This window comes from Giraffa tippelskirchi, chromosome 6, assembly GCF_054371585.1.
Source record: "Giraffa tippelskirchi isolate mGirTip1 chromosome 6, T2T-mGirTip1v1.2.pri, whole genome shotgun sequence".
Lineage (NCBI taxonomy): Eukaryota > Metazoa > Chordata > Mammalia > Artiodactyla > Giraffidae > Giraffa > Giraffa tippelskirchi.
Window position 1 is genome coordinate 100,522,179 of NC_137280.1, and position 23,306 is coordinate 100,545,484.

The 23,306-nt window shown below is 35.9% G+C and overlaps 1 protein-coding gene across 1 annotated transcript in view; it reads right to left on the reverse strand.

Moving 5' to 3' along the window:
• The window catches only part of ADAMTS19 (ADAM metallopeptidase with thrombospondin type 1 motif 19), a 256,274-nt gene that overhangs the window by 53,184 nt on the left and 179,784 nt on the right, over positions 1–23,306 (reverse strand). Inside the window, exons 16-17 of the mRNA XM_081501839.1 lie at positions 20,271–20,351; positions 736–893 (exon numbers count right to left, since the gene is read on the reverse strand). Of these exons, the coding sequence (XP_081357965.1) occupies positions 736–893; positions 20,271–20,351 (239 nt within the window). The remainder of the gene's footprint in view (positions 1–735; positions 894–20,270; positions 20,352–23,306) is intronic.

Here is a 23,306-nt window from a genome sequence, read left to right on the forward strand (position 1 = left end):
CAAATTCAGACCTAGTCTTCTACTACATGGTAAAGAAACTTATTATCCCAAACATCCAATAGATCCTATTAAGTGTTTTTCCCAGGGACCAATACCATTTTTCTCAAGGGCATTTTATATAGATTCAGGTGGTATCCATTTCACAGATGTATGAAATGCGACAGTTTGCCATGCAAGCATGGATGCTAAGTTGCTTCAGTCGTGTCTGACTGTTTGCAACCCTATGGACTGTTGCTGGCCAAGTTCCTCTGTCTGTGGAATTCTCCAGGCAAGAAAACTGGAGTGGATTGCCATGTTCTCCTCCAGGGGATCTTCCTGACCCAGGGATCGAACCCATGTCTCTTATGTCTCCCGCATAGGCAGGCGGGTTCCTTACCACTAGCCGCACCTGGGAAGCACTCTAATCTTTACAGACATCTACTCTGATCAGTAAACATATGCCTTTAGGGAAAGAGGAACCTTATTGCCTGCTAGTTTACCTCTACTGTGGGCTTAGAATTCCCTAAAACATCAGGTCCCTTTTTAAAATGCAAAATTTTCTTTTAAATTTAAAAATTTCCACTTTTAGCCATCTTGATTTCAAACACACACAAAAAACTCCCTAAAATCCCACCTCTTAAGTATCTTTAAATATCTACTTGACAATTCAAATTTGGAAAAAAGAGAAACCATAGTGGGAATGTCCTTTGTCATAGGAAGCTGATTATGCAATGTTACAGATTCATTCCCTCATACCAGGAGGTGTAAAGGTGTTGTAGTAGGACCTTTGGCGGAGATCTTCTCCCAGAGGCCTCGTCTTACATAATGGACAGTAGTTCCTGCTAAGTTGAATGTTCCAGAGTGTTCAATCTTCCAGTCACTGTTAATGGACTGTTTTCCAGTGTCTCGGAGAGCTATAAAGAGGTTACAAAATATTATGAGATTAGCAAGTCAGCATCATTAATCACTGTCCCTTTTGCATGATTTTGTTAAAAGCATTTCCTGCATTTCTAAACTAAACGGTCAACACTCCCTGATGTAAAATATGAGGCATCTCCACTTTGGGAAAATTTATAATCACACCAATGCCACAGGAAATTCTCCTTCTCTCCTAAAGCTGCCCACCACCATACAGTCACATTTATCTTTGTCTCCTCAAAACTTCCATTGAACACTTGCTATGACCTTATTTTGCCCCGTAGTTATTTATTCTTTAACATATTAAGGCTAGAGGTGTCTGTGTTGTCTATACAATAGTACTACATTTTATACATGCTCTGTAACTCCCATGCTACCCAAGAAAAGGGTGTGATGACAGAAGGATCATTAAATAGCATGATAACTAACAGCTCAAAATGAGAGTTATGTTCAACACAAAACAATTCAAATATAACGTGTTGGTTTTAAAAACAGAACTCAGGACCTTTTAACATTCTTAGTTTGTGATTTACTGTGTACAAGAATAGATACAAATGCTAGTTCTTACCCATAAACAGCCATCATTTATGTGGAATTGTACAGAATAACTAATTTTTCTCTTTCTCTGCCCTGACTTGATTTGTTCCACAACTTAAATAAGATTCATAACATGGAAATGAGATGCTATGATAACCATTTAAAATTAAGGATTCTTTCTATTTTTTTTACAAATGATTTTATGTTTTATTTAAGCTTTCAGACACTCATATAATTGAATCTCTTTCAAAAACATTTACATGAAAATTCACTGAAAGTTTTTATGTCATAATTCTATGAAAATGTTCTTATAAGTTAAGCTGATAAATATTCTCAAATATTATTTGAGCTAATCTCTATTTATTGAACATTTGAGGATTTTTCAACTTTTTTAATATTGTGAATAGCACTCAGATAAATATACCATACATTAATTATTTGTATATCTGAATATTTCCCTTGGATAGATTCTAAGCTTTGGAATTTTAGAGTAAAAAGACTGAACATTTAAAGATTTGAAAAAATAATTTCAAATTGATTTTCATAAAGTTTGCATAAATTTATTCTTTCATAACTGAAGTTATGAAAGTGTCCATTTCTAAACATTTCCTTGAAAGCACCTTTATATAATATTTAATAATGACTAAATAATTGCTTATAAAGCATCAGCTATAAACAGGGAATATTCAAAATTCTGGGAATTCTCATATGAACAATAGAAATATATTCTCTGGCTTCATAGAACTAATCAACTAACTGGCAAACCAGACATTAATCAAGGCATAAGTAACTATTAATAACTGATTATAATTACACTGAAACTTGTGAGGGAGGAGTCAGGAAAGGCTTGTCTGAAGGATGACATTTATGGAGGATGATAGCCAGGGGAATAGAGAAGCACAGAAAGAGCTTTCAAGGCTGAGGGAACTACAAATGCAAAGGTACCAGCGCAGCGTGCTGTGAAACAGGTAACAAATACGCAGATGCCACATGTCCTAATGCGGATCATGAACCAATGAGACTGGAGAGTAGGGAACAGCCAGACTTAATAGGCCATGTTAATTTTTAGAAGCTTTTTCCTAAGAAAAAAAAATATAAAGCTATAAGATTTTGAACAATATTGTGCAGAAAATGGACTTGCATGGGACAAATTTGTTTAGGAAGACAGAATACCACACTAACATAGTATCCCATTGGAAAGTAATAGTGGCTTGACTTAAGATAGTACAAAGTATGAAGAGGAATTCAAGGGTAAAATGGATAAAACAGGCTGATGACTTGGTTGCCCTGGGTGAAAGGAAGTGTCAAGGCTGATGCCAGATTTCTAGTATGAGAAACAGTGGTTATAATAGCACAGAGATAGGAAAGACTAGAAAAATAAATGATTGAGGAGAAACATCAGGAGCTGAATTTTGAACAATCTAGATTTCTTTTTTTAAAAAATGTCTTTTTTGCTATTGAGGTTAAAGTGTTTTTCATTTGCTTATTAGTTATCCGCCTTTCAAATTTAAAATAATTAAATAAATTATACATTATCTGTTTTTTCCTGGTCAACTAAGAGATTTTCTGGTGTTTATATTTCTAATATTATGAACACTGTATTAATAAAAGTATTAAAATTTTACCTCAATTTCTACCCAATAATATTTTTCCTACATACTACATATAATGGGTAATGTTTTTGATGAAATATTAAGCATACATATTTTTAGATGTATGAAAACTATTTAAGTATTAATTTTACCTTGAATTTTAAATGTGAAAAGGAAATATGCTGCCAGAGAACTCTCAACACCTTGCAAATAGCTTTTACCAGGTACAAATAGATATACTTCCGATAATGCTAGATTGATTAAAAATTAATGATTTTGCCTAAAAGTTAAAGTATTTCCTTGTATTTCTCTAAGGTCTATTAAATACTCTGAGAGTCTTTTTGGTCTAAATTTGTACCAGTGGCCAGTATAATTTCATTCTTTATCCTGTCTTTCAATATATATTCAAGGCACTATTATAAAGGAATATTTCCTGAAAATCTCTAACAAAAATGCCTTAAAAACTTTTTGTGGTGACTAAAGCATCATATTAAGACTCAATTGGTCTTCTGGAATTCAGCATCCCCTCCTTCCTGAAATGCCACATGGATGTACTTGAAAATCCACACAACTTATGACCTTAAGAGCAACCCCATATGTGGATTCAATATTCTGGGTGAGTAGTGTTTCTTGGCTTTTCAATTCATTAGCTATAAAAATGTGTTTTTTAGAAAATCTATATCTGGCCAAATCTGAATAACTGGTGCTTCACTATTTCTCCTATTGTAAATAACCAGAAAAACAATGTATGAAACGATTGTTTCAACGGACAACAGAGAACAGATTCCCCAAGAGAAGGAGACCAAAGGCAACCTCTAAAATTACTTGACTTCTGCCTGAGGATATTTACCAGACCCTAAAGAAAATCAGTCCTGAATATTCACTGGAAGGACTGATGCTTAAGCTGAAGTTTCAATACTTTGGCCACCTGATGCGAAGAACTGACTCATTGGAAAAGATCATGATGCTGGGAAAGACTGAAGGCAGGAGGTAAAGGGGACGAGAGAGGATGAGATGTTTGGATGGCATCACTGACTCAATGGACATGTGTTTGAGCAAGCTCCAGGAGTTGGTGATGGGCAGGGAAGCCTGGCATGCTGCAGTCCATGGGGTCGCAAAGAGATGGACATGACTGACCGACTGAACTGAACCACACAAAGGGGTAACTCCAGCAGAGCACAGATAGCAAGGGCTTCAGCGAGATGAGGACACAGAGAAAGGAGTAAAACTGACCAAGGCAGCTGGAATCTGTTTTATGGAGTACTGGAGAAGAGGGAGAGATACAAAGATGAGCTTCAAACTATTTCATACACTGACATGGTGTGAGGGACATAACCTAGAGCATCTCATTTATTTATGCTTGCTGTAGGGACCTTTATCCATATTTACCTGTCACAGCCTTCTATACTCTCACTGGTTGCACTTAACCATCAGCCTTTCATTTAGCAATTCATATTACGGTTTTTGAGCTCTTAAAAGTCTTTTCCACTTTTATTTCCTTTGGAGCTTTCCTTAACCTTATAAGTTTATGTAATGGCATGATGGAAAGAAATGGGAATAACTGGGTACCTGGCAGAGTTTTGAGAGAACATAGGGAATATAGGAAGTGGGGGACCTTGCGGTTTGTGTCAAGTGTATGCTATTTCAAAATTTTCTTTTTGTTTCCTATTACAGAATTTTGACTACCTTCTAACTCTTAAAACACTATTAACATCAAGAAGCTTTATATTATACCAAGTATTAGCAACTTAAAGTTCTACAATAGAACTTTTTAGAGCCACTCTAAAATAACCCTTTCATTTGTTTCATCCTTCATCTATCAAAAATCTTTGTGGCAGAAATTGTCATTGTAGTTTAAAGGAGAATGATCTCAATTTACTTGCACTATTCTTTCTAAATCTTGTGTTTCTATAAATCCTATATGTTACATCCTTTAACTGCTGATTGGTGGTTTAGTCACTAAGTTGTGTCCGACTCTTGCAACCCCATGGACTGTAGCCTGCCAGGCTCCTCTGTCCATGTTAACTGCTGATTATTACTGACTAAATTCTTAAGTAACAAGAAAATGCATTTTTTCTAAAAGTTCTAGTATCTTTCAAGAAAACAAACGGAGCCGTTAACAAACAAAACGCATTTTTCCCTAGGATGCGGTAATGAGAAAAAACAATCAAAACACAAAATACAACTATTACAAAAGCAAAAAAAAAAAAACCTGCAAAGGTGTCTTTTTGAGCCTGAAACTAAATACTAAGCTGCAAATAAGTGGAGTGAGATTCCTCAAGGCTAGGAAAAGACTAACTACCTAGGACCTGTAAACTGCACACCTCCTGCAGCTCCTGTAGGGCTGGAAAACATGCGTCTTTTGCTATCAGAGTGAAGAGATCTTACTGAACATATAAACTCTTCAGAGGAGAACCTAGGAAGGCTGGCAAATTAGAAATAAGGTTCAAGTCCTAGAATTAAGATTCCCTGAAAAGGAAGGATAGGCACAAAAATTATTTGAAGACATAATGCTCAAAATTTTTCCAAATTTTATATAAACCATTAGCCTACAGATCTGAAAAGTACACTGGAACTGAAATAGGATAAGCTTAAAGAAAGTCATACCAAGGCAAAACATATTCAAACTGCTGGAACCCAGTGATAGGGAGAACAATCTTAACAGTGGCCAGAAAGGAAACAGGAATATTGGATAAAGGAGGGGAAAGATGTAAGAATTCCCTGGGTACACCATTAGTACTAATGCAAGGAAACATAATCTTTAAAGTGAAAAAAAAAAAACACAAAATAGTGAGTACAGTGAAAATATATTTCAGATATGAAGCCAAAGTAAACTGTCAGAAAAACAAAATCTGAGAAATATTGCTGCCAGCACACTTGCTCGACAAGAAGTATTAAAGGATGTTCTCCAGGCTGAAAGAACATGGTTCAGATGGAAACAGGTATCTAAGTGAAGGTATGAAGAATGTTGGTGTTGCTGCTAAGTCACTTCAGTCGTGCCCGACTCTGTGAGACCCCATAGACGGTAGCCCACGAGGCTCCCCTGTCCCTGGGATTCTCCAGGCAAGAATACTGGAGTGGGTTGCCATTTCCTTCTCCAACGCATGAAAGTGAAAAGTGAAAGTGAAGTCGCTCAGTCATGTCCAACTCTTCGCGACCCCATGGACTGCAGCCTACCAGGCTCCTCTGTCCATGGGATTTTCCAGGCAAGAGTACCGGAGTGGGGTGCCATTGTTGGTGTTGACAAATGTACAAAAGTATGCAAATAATTTTTTCACTAATTCTTTTTCTTATAATTGACTATTTGAAACATAAATGGTTAGACTGTATTTTGGTGCTGAAAGCAAATACAGAAATAAATTGATTATATAAAATGTAGAAATAAAATATATAATAGCACAAAGGAGGGGAAGGAAGCAAGTAAAGAGAAGGACAGTGTTTTAAGGAACTTATATTATATGTAAAGTGACACAATATAATCTGAAGGAAGACTATAATAAGTTAAAAATCCATATAGTAAATGCTAAAGCAACAAATGAAAATGTAAAACATGAGCTATATGCAGCTAATACGCAAATAAAGGAGACTAATGGAATACTAAAAAAATACTCCAACAAGAAGTCAGATAAAGAGATAAAAGAAATAAAAAAGAATGGAATACATAGAAAAATTTAATATGTCCATAATTACATTTAAATGTATTTTGAATATTAGTTAAAGTAGAGAGATTTTCAGGCCACAGAGAAAAAAAGGACTGGCTATTCAATTTGCAAGAATGTACTTTTTTTTTGGGTGGGTGGGGAACTACTCTGGTGGCTCAGATAGTAAAGAATCTGCCTGCAATGCAGGAGACCTGGGTTCAATCCCTGGGTGGGGAAGATCCCCTGGAGAAGGGAATGGCAACCCACTCCAGTATTCATGCCTGGAGAATTCCACGGATAGAGGAGGCTGGTGGTCTACAGTCCATGGGGTCACAAAGAGTTGGACATGACTGAGCGACTAACACTTTAAAAATAAAAGATAGGGAGCTTAAACCTAAAAGGATGGAAAGAAGCACTCAATATTAATAATTAAAAAAAGATACATCATCTATATTAATATTAGATAGCATGGACTTAAGGGCAAGGAATATTCTGAGATCAAAAGAGAATTTTTTTTTTTTTTTTTTTTTTTTTTTATAAATTTATTTATTTTAGTTGGGGGCTAATTACTTTACAATATTGTAATAGTTTTTGCCATACATTGACATGAATCAGCCATGGGTTTACATGTGTTCCCCTTCCCGGACCCCCCACCCACCTCCCTCCCCATCCCATCCTTCTGGATCATCCCATTGCCCCGGCCCTGAGCCCTTGTCACATGCATCGAACATGGAATGGTGCTCTGTTTCACATATGACAATACACATGTCTCAATGCCATTCTCCCAGAACGTCCCACCCTCACCTTTGCTTATAATGTCTATTTCTTTCTGTGTTTCCTAAACTTTTTTTTCAACTATAAAATTGTATCTGTTGAACTTTATAGAATTCTTTTGAGGTCTGGTTTAAAGGTGACTTATCTTCAAAAAGGACTTGTATTTGCATATACCAGCCACCTTGGTAACCTCATTAAAAGAAATGTCTAGAGGGTTTTGGATTTCATAGAGTAAACTGGTGCTAGAAATCCATAGGAACATTTACTTTGGTTTACAAATGCTCAGGAAAGTAGCTTTTCTCCCTTCACTCGGTGCCAAAGTTACTAGACACATTGCTTGATTTTCTCCTTTTATGGTTCAAAGGAAATATACATAGGGTATCTCCTCACACTGAGCTCACACTGAGTTTGTAAACTCTTTGGGGCCCCCCTTTACATAGAGGTCTTGAGTTTCTACTTTGTGAAGATCCTGGGCTTTGTCTTCTGTCCAATTCCTGTTGGCTCTCAAAGTCTAAACTGATCACCAGGATTAATCATAAGTGGGGCTTCAGTCAGCCTTATACTCTGGCTTCCTGTTCTCATTTTGTTTCTGGCAGGTGAGGGTTCCTAACTTCTTTCCAGTTCAGAGGTAAATTTAAAAAGTGTTCCTTTTTTCCCCCTCTCATTTTGTACTCCGCTCAACATTTTAAACTGTTTTCAGTGAGAATTTTTCCCATAGTTGTTGTTGTACATTTTCCTGACAGCACACCTCTATGAATACTACAGATCAATTTTCCTCATGAATAATAATACAAAAATCCTCAACAAAACACTAGCTTCTGAACCAAATCAGGAGCACAAAAGGCATCTAAATTAATAAGGAGGAATTAAAATTATTTTTGTTTGCAGATGATATATGTAGAAACCACTAAAGATTTTGCAAAAAAACCCATTAGAAGTAATGAATAAATTCAGCAAAGTAGCAGGATATAAAGTCAACATAAAAAGCAGTTGCATTTCCATACACTAATAACAAACAATCTAAAAGGAAGACAAGAAAAGATTTCTATTTATAGTAGCATAGCATCAAGAAGTGGAGAAGGCAATGACAACCCACTCCAGTACTCATGCCTGGAAAATCCCATGGAGGAAGGAGCCTGATAGGCTGCAGTCCATGGGGTCGCTAAGAGTCGGACATGACTGAGCAACTTCACTTTCACTTTTCACTTTCATGCAATGGAGAAGGAAATGGCAACCCACTCCAGTGCTCTTGCATGGAGAATCCCAGGGACAGGGGAACCTGGTGGGCTGCCATCTGTGGGGTCACCCAGAGTCGGACACGACTGAAGCGACTTAGCAGCAGCAGCAGCAGCATCAAGAAGAATTAAATACTTGGGAATTAACTTTACCAAAGAGGTGAATATGTATACAATGAAAACTACAAAACATTTCTGAAAGAAATTAAAGAAGACAAATAAATGAAAACATATCTCAGATTCATAACTTAGAAGACTTAATATTGTTAAGATGTCAGTATTATCCAAAGTGGCCTACAAATTCAGTGCAATCTCTATCAAAATTTTGATGCCTTTTTGTGCAGAAATTTTAAAAAATCTATCCTAAAATTTATAGGGAATCTCAGGAGACCCTGAATAACCAAAACAACCTTGAAAAATTGGAACAAAGCTGGAGACTCACACTTCCTGATTTCAAAACTTAATAGAAAGCTACAGTAATCAAAACCTCTGTTACTGGCATAAAAACAGACATACAAACCAATGGAATAGAACAGAGATCCCAGAATTAAACCTTCACATATATAGCCAAATGCTTTCTACATGGGTGCCAAGATCATTCAATGGAGAAAGGACAGTCTTTCAACCAGTAGTGCTGGGAAAACTGAGTATCCACATGCAGAAAATTGAAGTTGGACTCTAATACTACATATAAAATTTAACTCAAAATGGATCAAAGTTCTAAATGTCAGACCTAAAACTATAAAAGTCTTAGAAGAAAATAAAAGGCAAAAGCTCCACAACATCGAATTTGACAATGATTTCTTGGACATTGCACCAAAGGGACAGATTATAAAAGAAAAACAGACAAACTTCATGAAAATTGAAAACTATATGAAAAGACAGTATTAACAGAGTAAAAACCCACAAACTGGGAGAAAATATCTGAAAATCAATCTGATAAAGAGATTCAGATCCAGAATATATACAGAAAAAAACTGATCAAAAACAACAAAAAAATCAAACAGCCTAAATAAAAAATGGGCAAAGACCTGAACAGATATTTATCCAAAGAAGTTATACAAAGCCAACAAGTGCATGAAAAGATATTCAGCATCACTTATTATTAGAGAAACACAAATCAAATCCCTAATGAGATAACATTTCATAGCTATTAGGATGGCTACTATCAAAATAAACAGAAAACAAGCATTGGTGAGGATATGAAGGAACTGAAACCCTTGTAACTGTTGGTAGAAATTGAAAATGGTGTGGTAACTGTGGAAAATGTTACATAGTTTCTAAACAAATTAAAAATAAAATTAGTCTATGATCCAAGAATTCTACTTCTGGGTATACACTCAAGAGAATGAAAAGCCAGGTCTTTAAGAGATATTCGTATATCCATATTCATACCAACATTATTCACAATAGCTAAAAATGTGAAAGCAACCCAAGAATACATGAATGAATGGATAAGCAAAAGGTGTTTTACACACACACACACACACATATATATATAAACATACATACATATATATACATATATATATACATATATATATAAACATACATACATATATATACATATATATATATATACACACACACACATTGGAATAATAGCCTTTAAAAAAATGGGAATGTTGACTTATGCTACAGTATGGCTAAATATTGAGGGCATTATGGTAAGGGATATGTCAGTCATAAAAGGACATTTATGGTGTGATTCCATATGTATGGGATATGTAGAGTGGTCAAATTCACGGAGATAGAAAAGCAAGATGGACGTTACCAGGGAATGGGAAGAGAGGAGAATGAGGAGTTACTATTAATGGGTACAGAGTTTCAGGTTTATGAGATTAAGTATCCAGGAGATGGATGGTGATAGCCGTACAACATAGTGAAGGTACTCAATGCCATCAAACTATACACTTAATATAGGTAAGATGTCAATTTTGTTACATGTATTTACCACAATTTTTAAAAAAAGGATTTTAAGGGGAATAAACATACTCATGTTGGAATCCCTGGAACATATGAATTCTATCTTATATGGCAAATAAATAACACTGCAAATATGATTAAATTAAGGGTCTTCAGATGGGGAGATTTCCTGGATGTTACCATAGTGGGCCTAAAATGCAATCACACGTAGCTTTTTAAGAGGAAGGAAGAGTGGAACACAGAAAAAGAAGAGAAGGCAATGATTCTAGGCAGGTACATATTGAAGTGTTACGGTCAAAGGAAAAGAATGCAGGTAGCAACCAGAATCTGGAAGAGACCAGGAATGGATGCCACCCTAGAAACTTCAAAGAGAGCATGGTTTTGCAGACACCTTGATTTTTGGTCCAGTAAAACTGATTATGGCCTCCAGAACTTTGGCAGAATACACTCCTCTCATTTTAAACCACCAAGTTTGTGGTAACAATCACAACAGTCATAGGACACTGATACATAGACATTTACTATAATGGGAAAACTAAAAAAGAGGTTTCTGCACAGATGAAAATAAAGTTTTTGATTTAGACATTATTTCTGAGGTGTACATGAAAATTTGATAATTTGCATCAAATAAAAATGTAAAGAATGGAGCCAAATGTGATTCCTGAGAGAGATAGTATAGCAGAGAATACAGCAGGGCCCAGGCTTGAGCCCCACAGCATGAGAACACTGGGAAACTATGTGGAGACTGAGAATCCTACAAAAGAGGGCATTTGCTGACCTTGATCTGTTGAGGAGAGACAAAAAAAAAAAAAGGGAAAACTGGAGTAGCAATACTCACATCGGACAAAATACACTTTAAAATAAAGGCTGTTACAAGAGACAAATAGGAAACTAGATAATGATCAAGGGATTAATTCAAGAACACTTAACCATTGTAAATATATATATATATATATATGCACCCAACATAGGAGCAGCTCAATATATAAGGCAACCACTAATAGTCAAAGCTATGACAAACCTAGAAAGCATATTAAAAAGCAAAGACATTTCTTTGCTGACAAAGGTCCATATAACCAAAGCTATGGTCTTTCCAGCAGTCATATATATATATGTGAGAGTTGGGACTATAAAGAAGGCTGAGTGTCGAAGAATTGATGCTTTTGAACTGTGGTATTGGAGAAGACTCTTGAGAGTCCCTTGGACTGCAATGAGATCAAACCAGCCAATTCTAAAGGAAATCAATCCTGAATATTCATTGGAAGGACTGATGTTGAAGCTGAAGCTCCAATACTTTGGCCACCTGATACGAAGAGCTGACTCATTAGAAAAGAACCTGATGCTGGGAAAGATTGAAGGCAGGAGGAGAAGGGGATGACAGAGGACAAGATGGTTGGATGGCATCACCAGCTCAGTGGACGTGAGTTTGAGCAAGTGCCAGGAGATGGTGAAGATAGGGAAGCCTGGTGTGCTGCAGTTCACGAGGTCACAACGAGTCAGACACGACTGAGTGACTGAATAGCAACAGTCATAAAAGGGGAAATTGACAGTAACACAATAATAGTGGGGGACTTTAACACCTCACTTATATCAATGGACAGATCATCAAGAGAGAAAATCAATAAAGAAACATAGGCCTTAATGAGAGAATAGACTGAATAGGCTTAATTGATATAAAGCAGTCCATCCAAAAGCAGCAGAATATACATTGTTCTCACATGCACATGGAATGTTCTCCAGGATTGACCACTTGTTGGGACACAAAGCAAGCCTGGGTAAATTTAAGAAAACTGAAATCATATGAAGCATCTATTTCAACCACAACACTATTCAACAAGGAATAAATTACAAGAAAAAAGTGTAAAAACCACAGATATACAAAGGCTAAATAATATGCTACTAAGCAACAATGGGTAACTGAGTAGCCATTCTCTAACACCAGATACAAAAATAAACTCAAAATGGATAAAGACCTAAATGTAAGACTAGATACTATAGAACTCTTAGAGGGAAATATGTGCAGTACACTCTTTGAAATAAATTGCAGCAACATCTTATTGGATCCACCTCCTAGATTAATGAAAATATAAACAAAAATAAACAAACCTAATTAAACTTAAAAGTAGAAATGATAAAAAAAAAAATCCCACAGAATGGGAGAAAATATTTGCAAATGGTGTGACTTACAAGGGATTAATTTCCAAATTATGCAAACAGTTCATGTTGCTCAATATAAAAAAAACAGTCAAAATATGAGCATGAGATCTAAAGAGACATTTCTCCAGAGAAAACAAATAGCTGGCCAAAAAACAAATGAAAATATGTTCAAAATCATTAATTATTCAGTTAAGTTGCTCAGTCATGTCCGACTCTTTGCAACCCCATGAATCACAGCACGCCAGGCCTCCCTGTCCATCACCAACTCCCTGAGTGCACCCAAACCCATGTCCATTGAGTTGGTGATGCCATCCAACCATCTCATCCTCTGTCGTCCCCTTCTCCTCCTGCCCCCAAAACCTTCCTAGCATTAGGGTCTTTTCCAATGAGTCAACTCTTCGCATGAGGTAGCCAAAGTATTGGAGTTTCAGCTTCAACATCAGTCCTTTCAATGAACACCCAGGACTGATCTCCTTTAGGATGGACTGGTTGGATCTTTTTGCAGTCCAAGGAACTCTCAAGAGTCTTCTCCAACACCACAGTTCAAAAGCATCAATTCTTCGGCACTCAGCTTTCTTCACCGTCCAACTCTCACATGCAAATCAAAACCATAAGTGAGTTATCACCTCACATCAGTCAAAATGGCCATCATCAAAAAGTCTACAAATGGTTAAGTGCTGGAGAAGGTGTGCAGAAAAGGGAGCACTTTTACATTGTGGGTGGGAATGTAAACTGGTATATCCACTATGGAGAACAGTATGGAGGTTCCTTAAAAAACTAAAAACAGAGCTATCATATGGTCCTGCAATCCCATTTCTGGGCATGTATCTGGAGAAAACCAGAATTTGAAAAGATACATTCACCCTAATATTCACTGCAGCACTATTTATCATAGCCAAGATATGGAAGCAGCATAAAAGTGCACTGACAGATGAATGATTAAAGATGATGTGGTACATGTATACAGTGGAATATTACTCAGTCATAGAAAAGAGTGAAATAACGCTATTCGTAGCAACATGGATGGACATGGAGATTATCATACTAAATGAAGTACGTCAGACAAAGACAAATATGATGTGATATCACTTATGTGCGGAATCTAAAAAAATGATACAAATAAATTTATTTAGAAAACAGAAACAGATTCAGACTTAGAAAACAAACTTACAGTTACCAAAGGGAAAAGGTGGAAGGGAAGTATAAATTAGGAGGTTGCTATTAACACATACACTATTATATAAAATAAGTAATCAATAAGTACCTACTGTATAGCATAGGGACCTCCACTCCATATTCTACAATAACTTAAATGGAAAAGAAATCTGAAAAAGGTTAAATGTGACTGAATCACTTTGCAGTACACCTGAAACTAACAAAACATTGTAAATCAACTATGTGCTGTGTGTGTTGTGCTAAGTAGCTTCAGTCATGTCTCTCTGTGACCCTATGAACCATAGCTCGCCAGGCTCCTCTGTCCATGGGATACTCCAGGCAAAAATATTGCAATGGGTTGCCAGGCCCTCCTCCAGGAGACCTTACCAACCCAAGGATCGAACTTGCATCTCTTACATCTCCTGCATTGGTAGGCAAGTTCTCTACCACCAGAGCCACCTGGGAAACCCTACTCCAATATAAGCTAAAAATATAATAATTTGAAAAAAGATAATATAAATATGATGCTTAAATTCTGGAAGAATAGCCTTTTGCCAGACATGTAATATTAGATGTCAGTGAATGCCATGACTATAAAAGAGAATTTTACATGACTTAATTAGCTTGAAATATTAACTTATAAGCAATAGATATTCTGACAATATATTATTTTCTTTCATATATTTAAAAATTATTAATTGGCCTAAGTAAAATAGTTGATACAATTTTTTCCAGAAGCAATACTTAAGAATTTAAAAATATTTTCTCAAGCGCCAAATGAAATAAAATCAGAAATGAAAAAAAAAGTTACAATCAACACCACAAAATACAGTATGAATAATTATATACAAAAAATCGGATAGATAACCTATAAATAATGAATAAATTCCTAGAAATATGCAATGTCCCAAGACTGAATCAGGAAGAAATAGAGAGTATGAAAGACCAATTCCCAGTAATGAAATTGATTCATTAATCAGAAAATTTCCAATAAACAAAACTCAAGGACCAGATAGCTCCACAGGTAAATTCACCTAATATTTAAAGAAGAGTTCAAATTTATCCTTCTCAAATTATTCCCCAAAATTTAAGAGGAAGGAACACTTCAAAATTCATTCCATGAGGCAAGTATCACCCTGATACCAAATTAGACAAAGACAACACAGGAAAAGAAAATTACAGGTCAATATTCCTGATGAACACAGATCCAAAAATCTTAAAAAAACAGACTAGAAAATAAAATTCAACAATACATTAAAAGGATCACTATATCATGATTAAGTTAGATCCTCTCAGAAGTGAAAGGATAGTGCAATATTCACAAATCAATGTGATACGCCAGGTAAAAAAGTGAACAATTTAAAAAAAAAGGTCATCTCAAAAGATGCAGAAAAAGGTTTTGACAACATCAACATTTATTTAGAATAAAAAAGCTTTTCACGATGTGGAAATAGAAGACATATACCTCGATATTTAATGAGGCCAGATATGACAAAAGTACAGTCAACATCTTACTCAATGGTCAATAGGTGAAAGCATTTCCTCTAAAATCAGGAACAGGATAAGGATGCCTATGCTCACCATGTTCATTCAACATAGTATGGGAAGTTCTAGCCACAACAGTCAGACAAGAAAAACAAAAACAATCCAAACTGGAAGAAAGAAGTAAAACTATCACTCGTTGCATATGACATGATACTATATGCAAAAAATCCTAAAGATGCCACCAAAATACTATTAGAACTAATACATGAATTCAGAAAAGTAGCAGAATACAAAATCAATACACAGAAATCTGTTGCACTTCTAAATACTAGCAATGAATCATCAGAAAAGGAAAATAAGAAAACAATCCCATTTATAATTACATCAAAAAGAATAAAATATTTAAGAGTAAATCTAACTAAGAAGGTACAAGACTTGTATTGGAAGACTATATGGCGTTAATGAAAGAAACCGAAGACAACAATAGGTGATGGAAAGATACACTGAACTCATAAATTGGAAGAATTTTTATTGTTAAAATGACCATACCACTTAAGGCAATCTACAAATTTATTGCAACCCTTATCAAAATACTGCTTGCACTTTCCAGAGAATTTGGACAAATAATTCTAAAATTTATTTGGAAAAGACCCTGAATAGCCAAAGAAATCTTGAAGGAGAGGAATAAAGCTGTAGGTATCATACACACCCTCATTTTAAATGATACTACAAAGCAGCAGTAATTAAGAGTCTGGTACCAAACATGGAGAAAGACAGACACTGATCAATAGAACAGAAAGACCAGAAATAAATTAATGTTTTTATGGTTAATTAACCTATGACAAAGGAGACAAGAATATACACTGAGGAAGGACAGCTCTTCTACAAATGGTGTTTAGAAAACTGGACAACTACATGCGTAAGAACCAAACTGAACTACTTTCCCACACCGTATACAGAAATAAACTCAAAATGGATCAAAGTTTTAAATTTAAGACCTGAAACCACAAAATTCCTAGAAGAAAGCATAGATAGTATGCTCTTTGACAGCAGTTTTAGCAATATTTGGCAGGGGGTTGGGGGGAGGTTGTCTACTCAGGCAAGGCAAAAAAGAGCAAAAAAAAAAAACTGGGAATATGTCAAACTAAAAACTTGTCAACAAATGGAAAGGCAGCTTACTGAATGGGAGAAGATATTTGCAAACAATATATCCTGTAAGATATATTGGGCATAACAAACACCCTCTTCCAACAACACAAGAAAACACTCTACACATGGACGTTACCAGAAAGACTTCCTCAGCGATCAATGCAAAGAAATAGAGGAAAACAACAGAATGGGAAAGACTAGAGATCTCTTCAAGAAAATTAGAGATAACAAGGGAACATTTCATGCAAAGATGGGCTCAATAAAGGACAGAAATGGTAGGGACCTAACAGAAGCAGAGGATATTAAGAAGAGGTGGCAAGAATACACAGAAGAACTATACAAAAAAGATCTTCACGACCCAGATAATCACGATGGTGCGATCACTCACCTAGAGCCAGATATCCTGGAATGTGAAGTCAAATGGGCCTTAGGAAGTATCACTACGAACAAAGTTAGTGGAGGTGATGGAATTCCAGTTGAGCTATTCCAAATCCTGAAAGATGATGCTGTGAAAGCGCTGCACTCAATATGCCAGCACATTTGGAAAACTCAGCAGTGGCCATAGGACTGGAAAAGGTCAGTTTTCATTCCAATCCCGAAGAAAGGCAATGCCAAAGAATGCTCAAACTACTGCACAATTGCACTCATCTCACACGCTAGTAAAGTAATGCTTAAAATTCTCCAAGCCAGGCTTCAGCAATATGTGAACTGTGAACTTCCAAATGTTCAAGCTGGTTTTAGAAAAGGCAGCGGAACCAGAGATCAAATTGCCAACATCCGATGGATCATTGAAAAAGCAAGCGAGTTCCAGAAAAACATCTATTTCTGCTTTATCGACTATGCCAAAGCCTTTGACTGTGTGGATCACAATAAACTGTGGAAAATTCTGAAAGAGATGGGAATATCAGACCACCTGACCTGCCTCTTGAGAAACCTGTGTGCAGTCAGGAAGCAACAATTAGAACTGGACATGGAAAAACAGACTGGTTCCAAATAGGAAAAGGAGTGCGTCAAGGCTGTATATTGTCACCTTGCTTATTTAACTGATATGCAGAGTACATCATGAGAAACACAGGGCTGGAAGAAACACAAGCTGGAATCAAGATTGCCGGGAGAAATATCAATAACGTCAGATATGCAGATGACACCACCCTTATGTCAGAAAGTGAAGAAGAACTAAAGAGCCTCTTGATGAAAGTGAAAGAGGAGAGTGAAAAAGTTGGCTTAAAATTCAACATTCAGAAAACTAAGATCACGGCATCCGGTCCCATCACTTCATGGCAAATAGATGGGGAAACAGTGTGAACAGTGGCTGACTTTATTTTTTGGGGCTCCAAAATCACTGCAGATGTTGACTGCAGCCATGAAATTAAAAGATGCTTACTCCTTGGAAGGAAAGTTATGACCAACCTAGATAGCATATTTAAAAGCAGAGACATTACTTTGCCAACAAAGGTCTATCTAGTCAAGGCTATGGTTTTTCCAGTAGTCATGTATGCACGTGAGAGTTGGACTATAAAAAAAGCTGAGTGCAGAAAATTTGATGCTTTTGAACTGTGGTGTTGGAGAAGACTCTTGAGAGTCCCTTGGACTGCAAGGAGATCCAACAGTCCATCCTAAAGGAAATCAGTCCTGGGTGTTCATTGGAAGCGCTGATGTTGAAGCTAAAACTCCAATTTTGGCCACCTGATGAGAAGAGATGACTCATTTGAAAAGACCCTGATTTGGGGAAAGATTGAAGGCAGGAATAGAAGGGGACGACAGAGGATGAGATGGTTAGATGGTATCACCAACTCAATGGACATGAGTTTGGGTGAACTCCAGGAGTTGGTGATGGACAGGGAGGTCTGGCGTGCTGTGGTTCATGGGGTCGCAGAGAGTCGGACATGACTGAGCAACTGAACTGAACTGAACTGATATCCTGTAAGAAGTTAATATCCAAAATATACAAAGTACTCATACAACCAACATAAAAAATCCGTTAACAATCCTGTTAAAAATTGGGCAGAGGCTCTGAAGAGAAAATTTTTTCAAAGACATGCTGATTATCAACAGGTATATATAAAAAGATGCTCAGAATAACTAATCATCAGGAGAATGAAAATCAAAACCATGATGAAATATCACCTCATATCTGTCAGAATGGTTATCATCAAAAAGACAAAAACAAGTGTTGGCAGTATGTGGAAAAAAGAAAATCTTCTATACTATTGGTGGGACTGTAATTGGTATAGTTACTATGGAAGGCAGTAGGGAAATTCCTTAGAAAGTTAAACACAGAACTTCCATATGGTCCGGCAATTTTGCTCCTATGTATTAACTCAAAGAAAATAAAAGTACTAATTCAAAAAGAGATAAGCACCCTGATCTTCAGTGTGGCATTATTTACAATAGTCAAGATATAGAAGCATTCATACGTCTAAGTGTCCAATGATAGATGAATGGATAAAGAAGATAGAACCTGTCATTGTTAACAGGTTTTAGTTTGACATAGTCCCATTTGGTTATTTTTGCTTTCGTTTGCCTTGCCTAGGTAGACAAATCAAAAAAAAAAAAAAAAATTGTTAAGACTGCTGTCAAAGAAGTACTACCTATGCTTTCTTCTGGGAATTTTATGGTTTCAGGTTTTTAATTTAAAACTTTAATCCATTTTGAGTTTATTTCTGTATATGGTGTGAGAAAGTATTTCAGTGTTGTTTATATACACAATGGACTATTAATCATCCAAAAGAAAAAGAAATCTTGCCATTTGCAACAAATATTTATATCTAGAGGATACTATGGTAAATGAAATAAGTCAGACAAAGAAAGACAAATACTGTATGATCTCACATACATGTGGAATTTAAAAAACGAAAACAAGCAAACAAATCAAAATAAAAAGCAACTCTTAGATACACAGAGCAAAGGGGTGACTGACAGAGGGAAGGGGTAGTGGGTACATGAAATAGGTGAAAGGTATTAAGAGATAAAAAGCTCCAGTGATGAAATAAGCAATGCAGGTCGTATAGTATATGATCACTAACATTGTAATAACTTTGTTTGGGGACAGATGGTTACTAGACTTATCGTGGTGACCATTTCATAATGTATGCATATGTCAACACTATGCAGTAAACCTGAAAATTACAAAATATTATAAGCCAACTTTTCTATTTCAAAATTAAAAACAAAAAACTTTCTTCATAGATGCATACACCTGAAGTGAGGCAAAAAAGCGCACTGTCTTCCATTAAAAGAGCAAGCCCTCTTAGTACATAGAATTTTTTTTAAGAATCCCACAAGATTTCCAAATTATAGAACAATCAGCAAATACACACACACACACACATACATATCTATGTATGCATTTGCACATGCAACAAACATGGATATGTATACATTTACGTGTATGCATATATGAAATATATATATGTATATGAAATAAAACATATCAAAATCCTGCAATGAGTATTTGTTCCTTAATGTGGACTAACATGAAGAAGTAATTAATAACTACCCCCTGCCTCTGCTGCCAAAAAAAGCATAGTCAACCACATTGCTTTTGCTCCAGGGAAGTCCCTGGGACGGAAGGAAAAAAATTCCTATTTGACAAGAGGTGCTTCCTGGGAAATTCATATATGTAACTAGAAACACACTGATGTTCTGGTCATCACAGAACTCTCAGGACAAGGCAGCTAAGCTTGAACTTGGATGGGCTCTGTGTCTTTAACACAGGTTACCTAAATAGCTGTGTGCTGGCTTTTCTTCCACAACTTTGATTCTTCTTGCTCCAGCAGGTATCACCAGCACTTCTACATAACCTGTAAAAGTCAATAAAACATGAAATACATCTTGAGTTTCTTCTAATTCCTTTTTCTTCATTGACTTCCCCTATTTTTCTTTTGGTTTTGGCTTTTGATGTGATACTTCAATACCTATATAAAGAAAAAAATTATCTATAAAAGCTGTCATAAATTCAAGTTGAGAAGTTTTTTGGAGCAACACTGAGAATACAAAACTATCATGAGCAAATGGGTGACTGTATTCTATGCTAAAAAGCTTCCCAACAGCTTATGAATAGTAAGGTGAGAAAAAGCACAATGGGTTAGCTTGGTTAGAAACACAGTGAATCCTGGAACAGAGCAAATTAACTTAACTCCTGTAAATCAGAAAGTGTAGGGAAGGAGGAAATATAGCTGGAGAGCATACAGATGGTGGATGTGTGTCCCTGAAATAGTTGAGTGTTGGATGAGAAAGACCAAGCCTTCCCTGGGAAATGAACAAAGGGTTTTGAAACTTGAGCTGGAGACAAGTAAGATACTAAGATAACTAAGTAAGATAATAAGTAAGGCCACATCAGGCAATCTGATGTCACCATGGAAGGGATCAGATGGCTAGGAGCAAGATATAATTAGGTATTTTTTAGGAAATATACTTTAGCAGTGGTTAGGAATGTAATGCCTAAAGTGAAACAAGAGGGTAAGATAAAGTTGGATAGAAGAAAAAGTACGCACAAAAACTCAAAATCAAGATTTTATTTGGTGTAGAACAGAGACTGAGCAGATGCCAACTTTTGCTGAATAGTTATGTTTTTAAATTATATTAAAACATTAAATATTCTTCTCAGTATTTCTGTATAGCTACACATAGCTCTAATAAAAGTCTAATTTTCAAAGCTACTGATAAAAAGGTATAATAGCTAATCCCAGAGTTGTCTCCTGTTGATTAATTATTCAAATTCCTGAAACTGTTGACAATTATTTGCTGTTTACTAAAAGGTAGCAGACACCCCACCTGGTGGCAGGGCCTGGGATTAGAGGTCTGTGCTTTTCAAATCAGCATTTCCAATAGAGAAGACATTTTTAGTAATACTAAATCATATAAGTACTTCCATTTCGTTACATGAACACAGTATGCAGCAATGAAAATATAAACAAATACTTCCTTCCTATTTGCATACAGGAATGAGATAAGATGATTTCTTTACTCAATGAGTTTAGAATCGAATTGGAAAGATAAGACACAAATATCTTACATAAAAATGAGTTAAATAAAACTTCCAAAATTAAGCTTAAAAGATCATATTCAAAATAAAATGGCTAATTTTCCAATGAAGAATGTATATTAAAGTTGTTTAAACCATCCCCTTCTCTGATCACATCACCATTCAGAAGTTTTGCTGCTATTTTAACTCAGAAGTGGGATTTCCCCCCCGTTTTAAGTGGTTCTATACATTACTGATGTTTGAGTAACACTGGCACCGGCAGGAATAACAATGATTCAGGGAAGAGAACATTTCATATAGTCAAAGAAAGCTTCATAAAGAAGCAAAAAGATTAACTGTCTTTGAAGAATGGATAGGATTTGGATATACAAGTGACCCTTAAACAAAACAATGCATGAGCTAAGAGTGCTAATATGCCCTGTAGTAAAAAATCTGAGTATAAGTAATGGACCCTCTGTATATGTGGTTCCTTTGTATCTGTGGTTCTATATTTGAAGACTTAAAACCTGCAGATTGTGTGTACTGTAGTATTTACTGTTAAAAAAAAAATCCATATATAAGTGGACCCATGCAGTTCAAACCTTTAGTCAACTGTATATAAAAAAGAGTGAGTTCACCATATGTAGAGAAAAGTAACATGGTAAGTGTTATTTTTTCTACCACACAAAATAACTCTGACAGAATGAGAAGGTGTAAGAAGATGGTTATATTAAGAGAATTTAAATGCATGCCCAAGACACTGAATTTACCACTTGAAGCTACTGAACATTCTACAGCAAGGAGGTAATTAGATACTGGTTTGGAGAGGTTTTATCTGATACTTTCGAAGAGCCCCAGTGATATGGCTGTGGAAAGCAGTATCAGGAGGCCAATGTCAAAATCCGGGAGTGCTAGAGGCTAAGGCAGAAAATCTAGGAGGCATTGTAAAGCAAAAAAAAAATTCTGAGTTTGAGAACCAACAGAAAGTGAGGACATAACCACTGAACACACTGTTTTATTATTACTTATGTGAGAATACAGTCATCATTTATAAAAACATCACAGTCAAGTTTGGGTAATAATCTGACAAGTTTTTCAGTTTGTACTCAACAAAACAGTATAACACACTAATAAAAAATATCCAGTAAGAACTCTGGAAATATGGAACTGCAGGGTAAGGTCAGGCTTTCTAACTGAACCCACGGGAGTCAATGGAGAAAACTGAGAGATGGAAGAAGTCAAAGACTTAACCTTGGTGACAGTTACGGTTTTTAACAGAAAGATTGAAAAAAAAAAAAAAAAAAGGAAAGAATACAGAAAAGGAATAATCCCAAGAAAGTAGAAATCTGGCTATTTTGGTATAGTGGGATCTTATAGATTAGAATATTTTAAGAAGAGTACTGGCACAAAAACCTGTACAGACATCAAAGAGAAAGATGACTAAGGAGATGTCACAAGCAAGAGGTAACTATTCATCTCTGAGCAAATTAAGGTGTTTGGAGAAGATGATAAATTTCAGGATTGTTAAAAATGAAGAGTGGATACAGAAAAGTAGAGGCAGTAACTGTAAATTCCTGTTTGAGTTTAGCAGTAAACCCAGAGGCATGTTGTATTTTAGGACAACAGTTATGTATAAGTTTATAGATATATCCAGAGCAATTCTCTGTTATTCAGTAGAAACAGCTTGGAGGATAGGTGAGTTAGATTGCGTTTAAAGAAGAAAGCAAGGAAGAAAAGTATTAAGCAAAGACATTTGATGAGGGATAGCTAAAATCTGGGGCTCTAGATATTT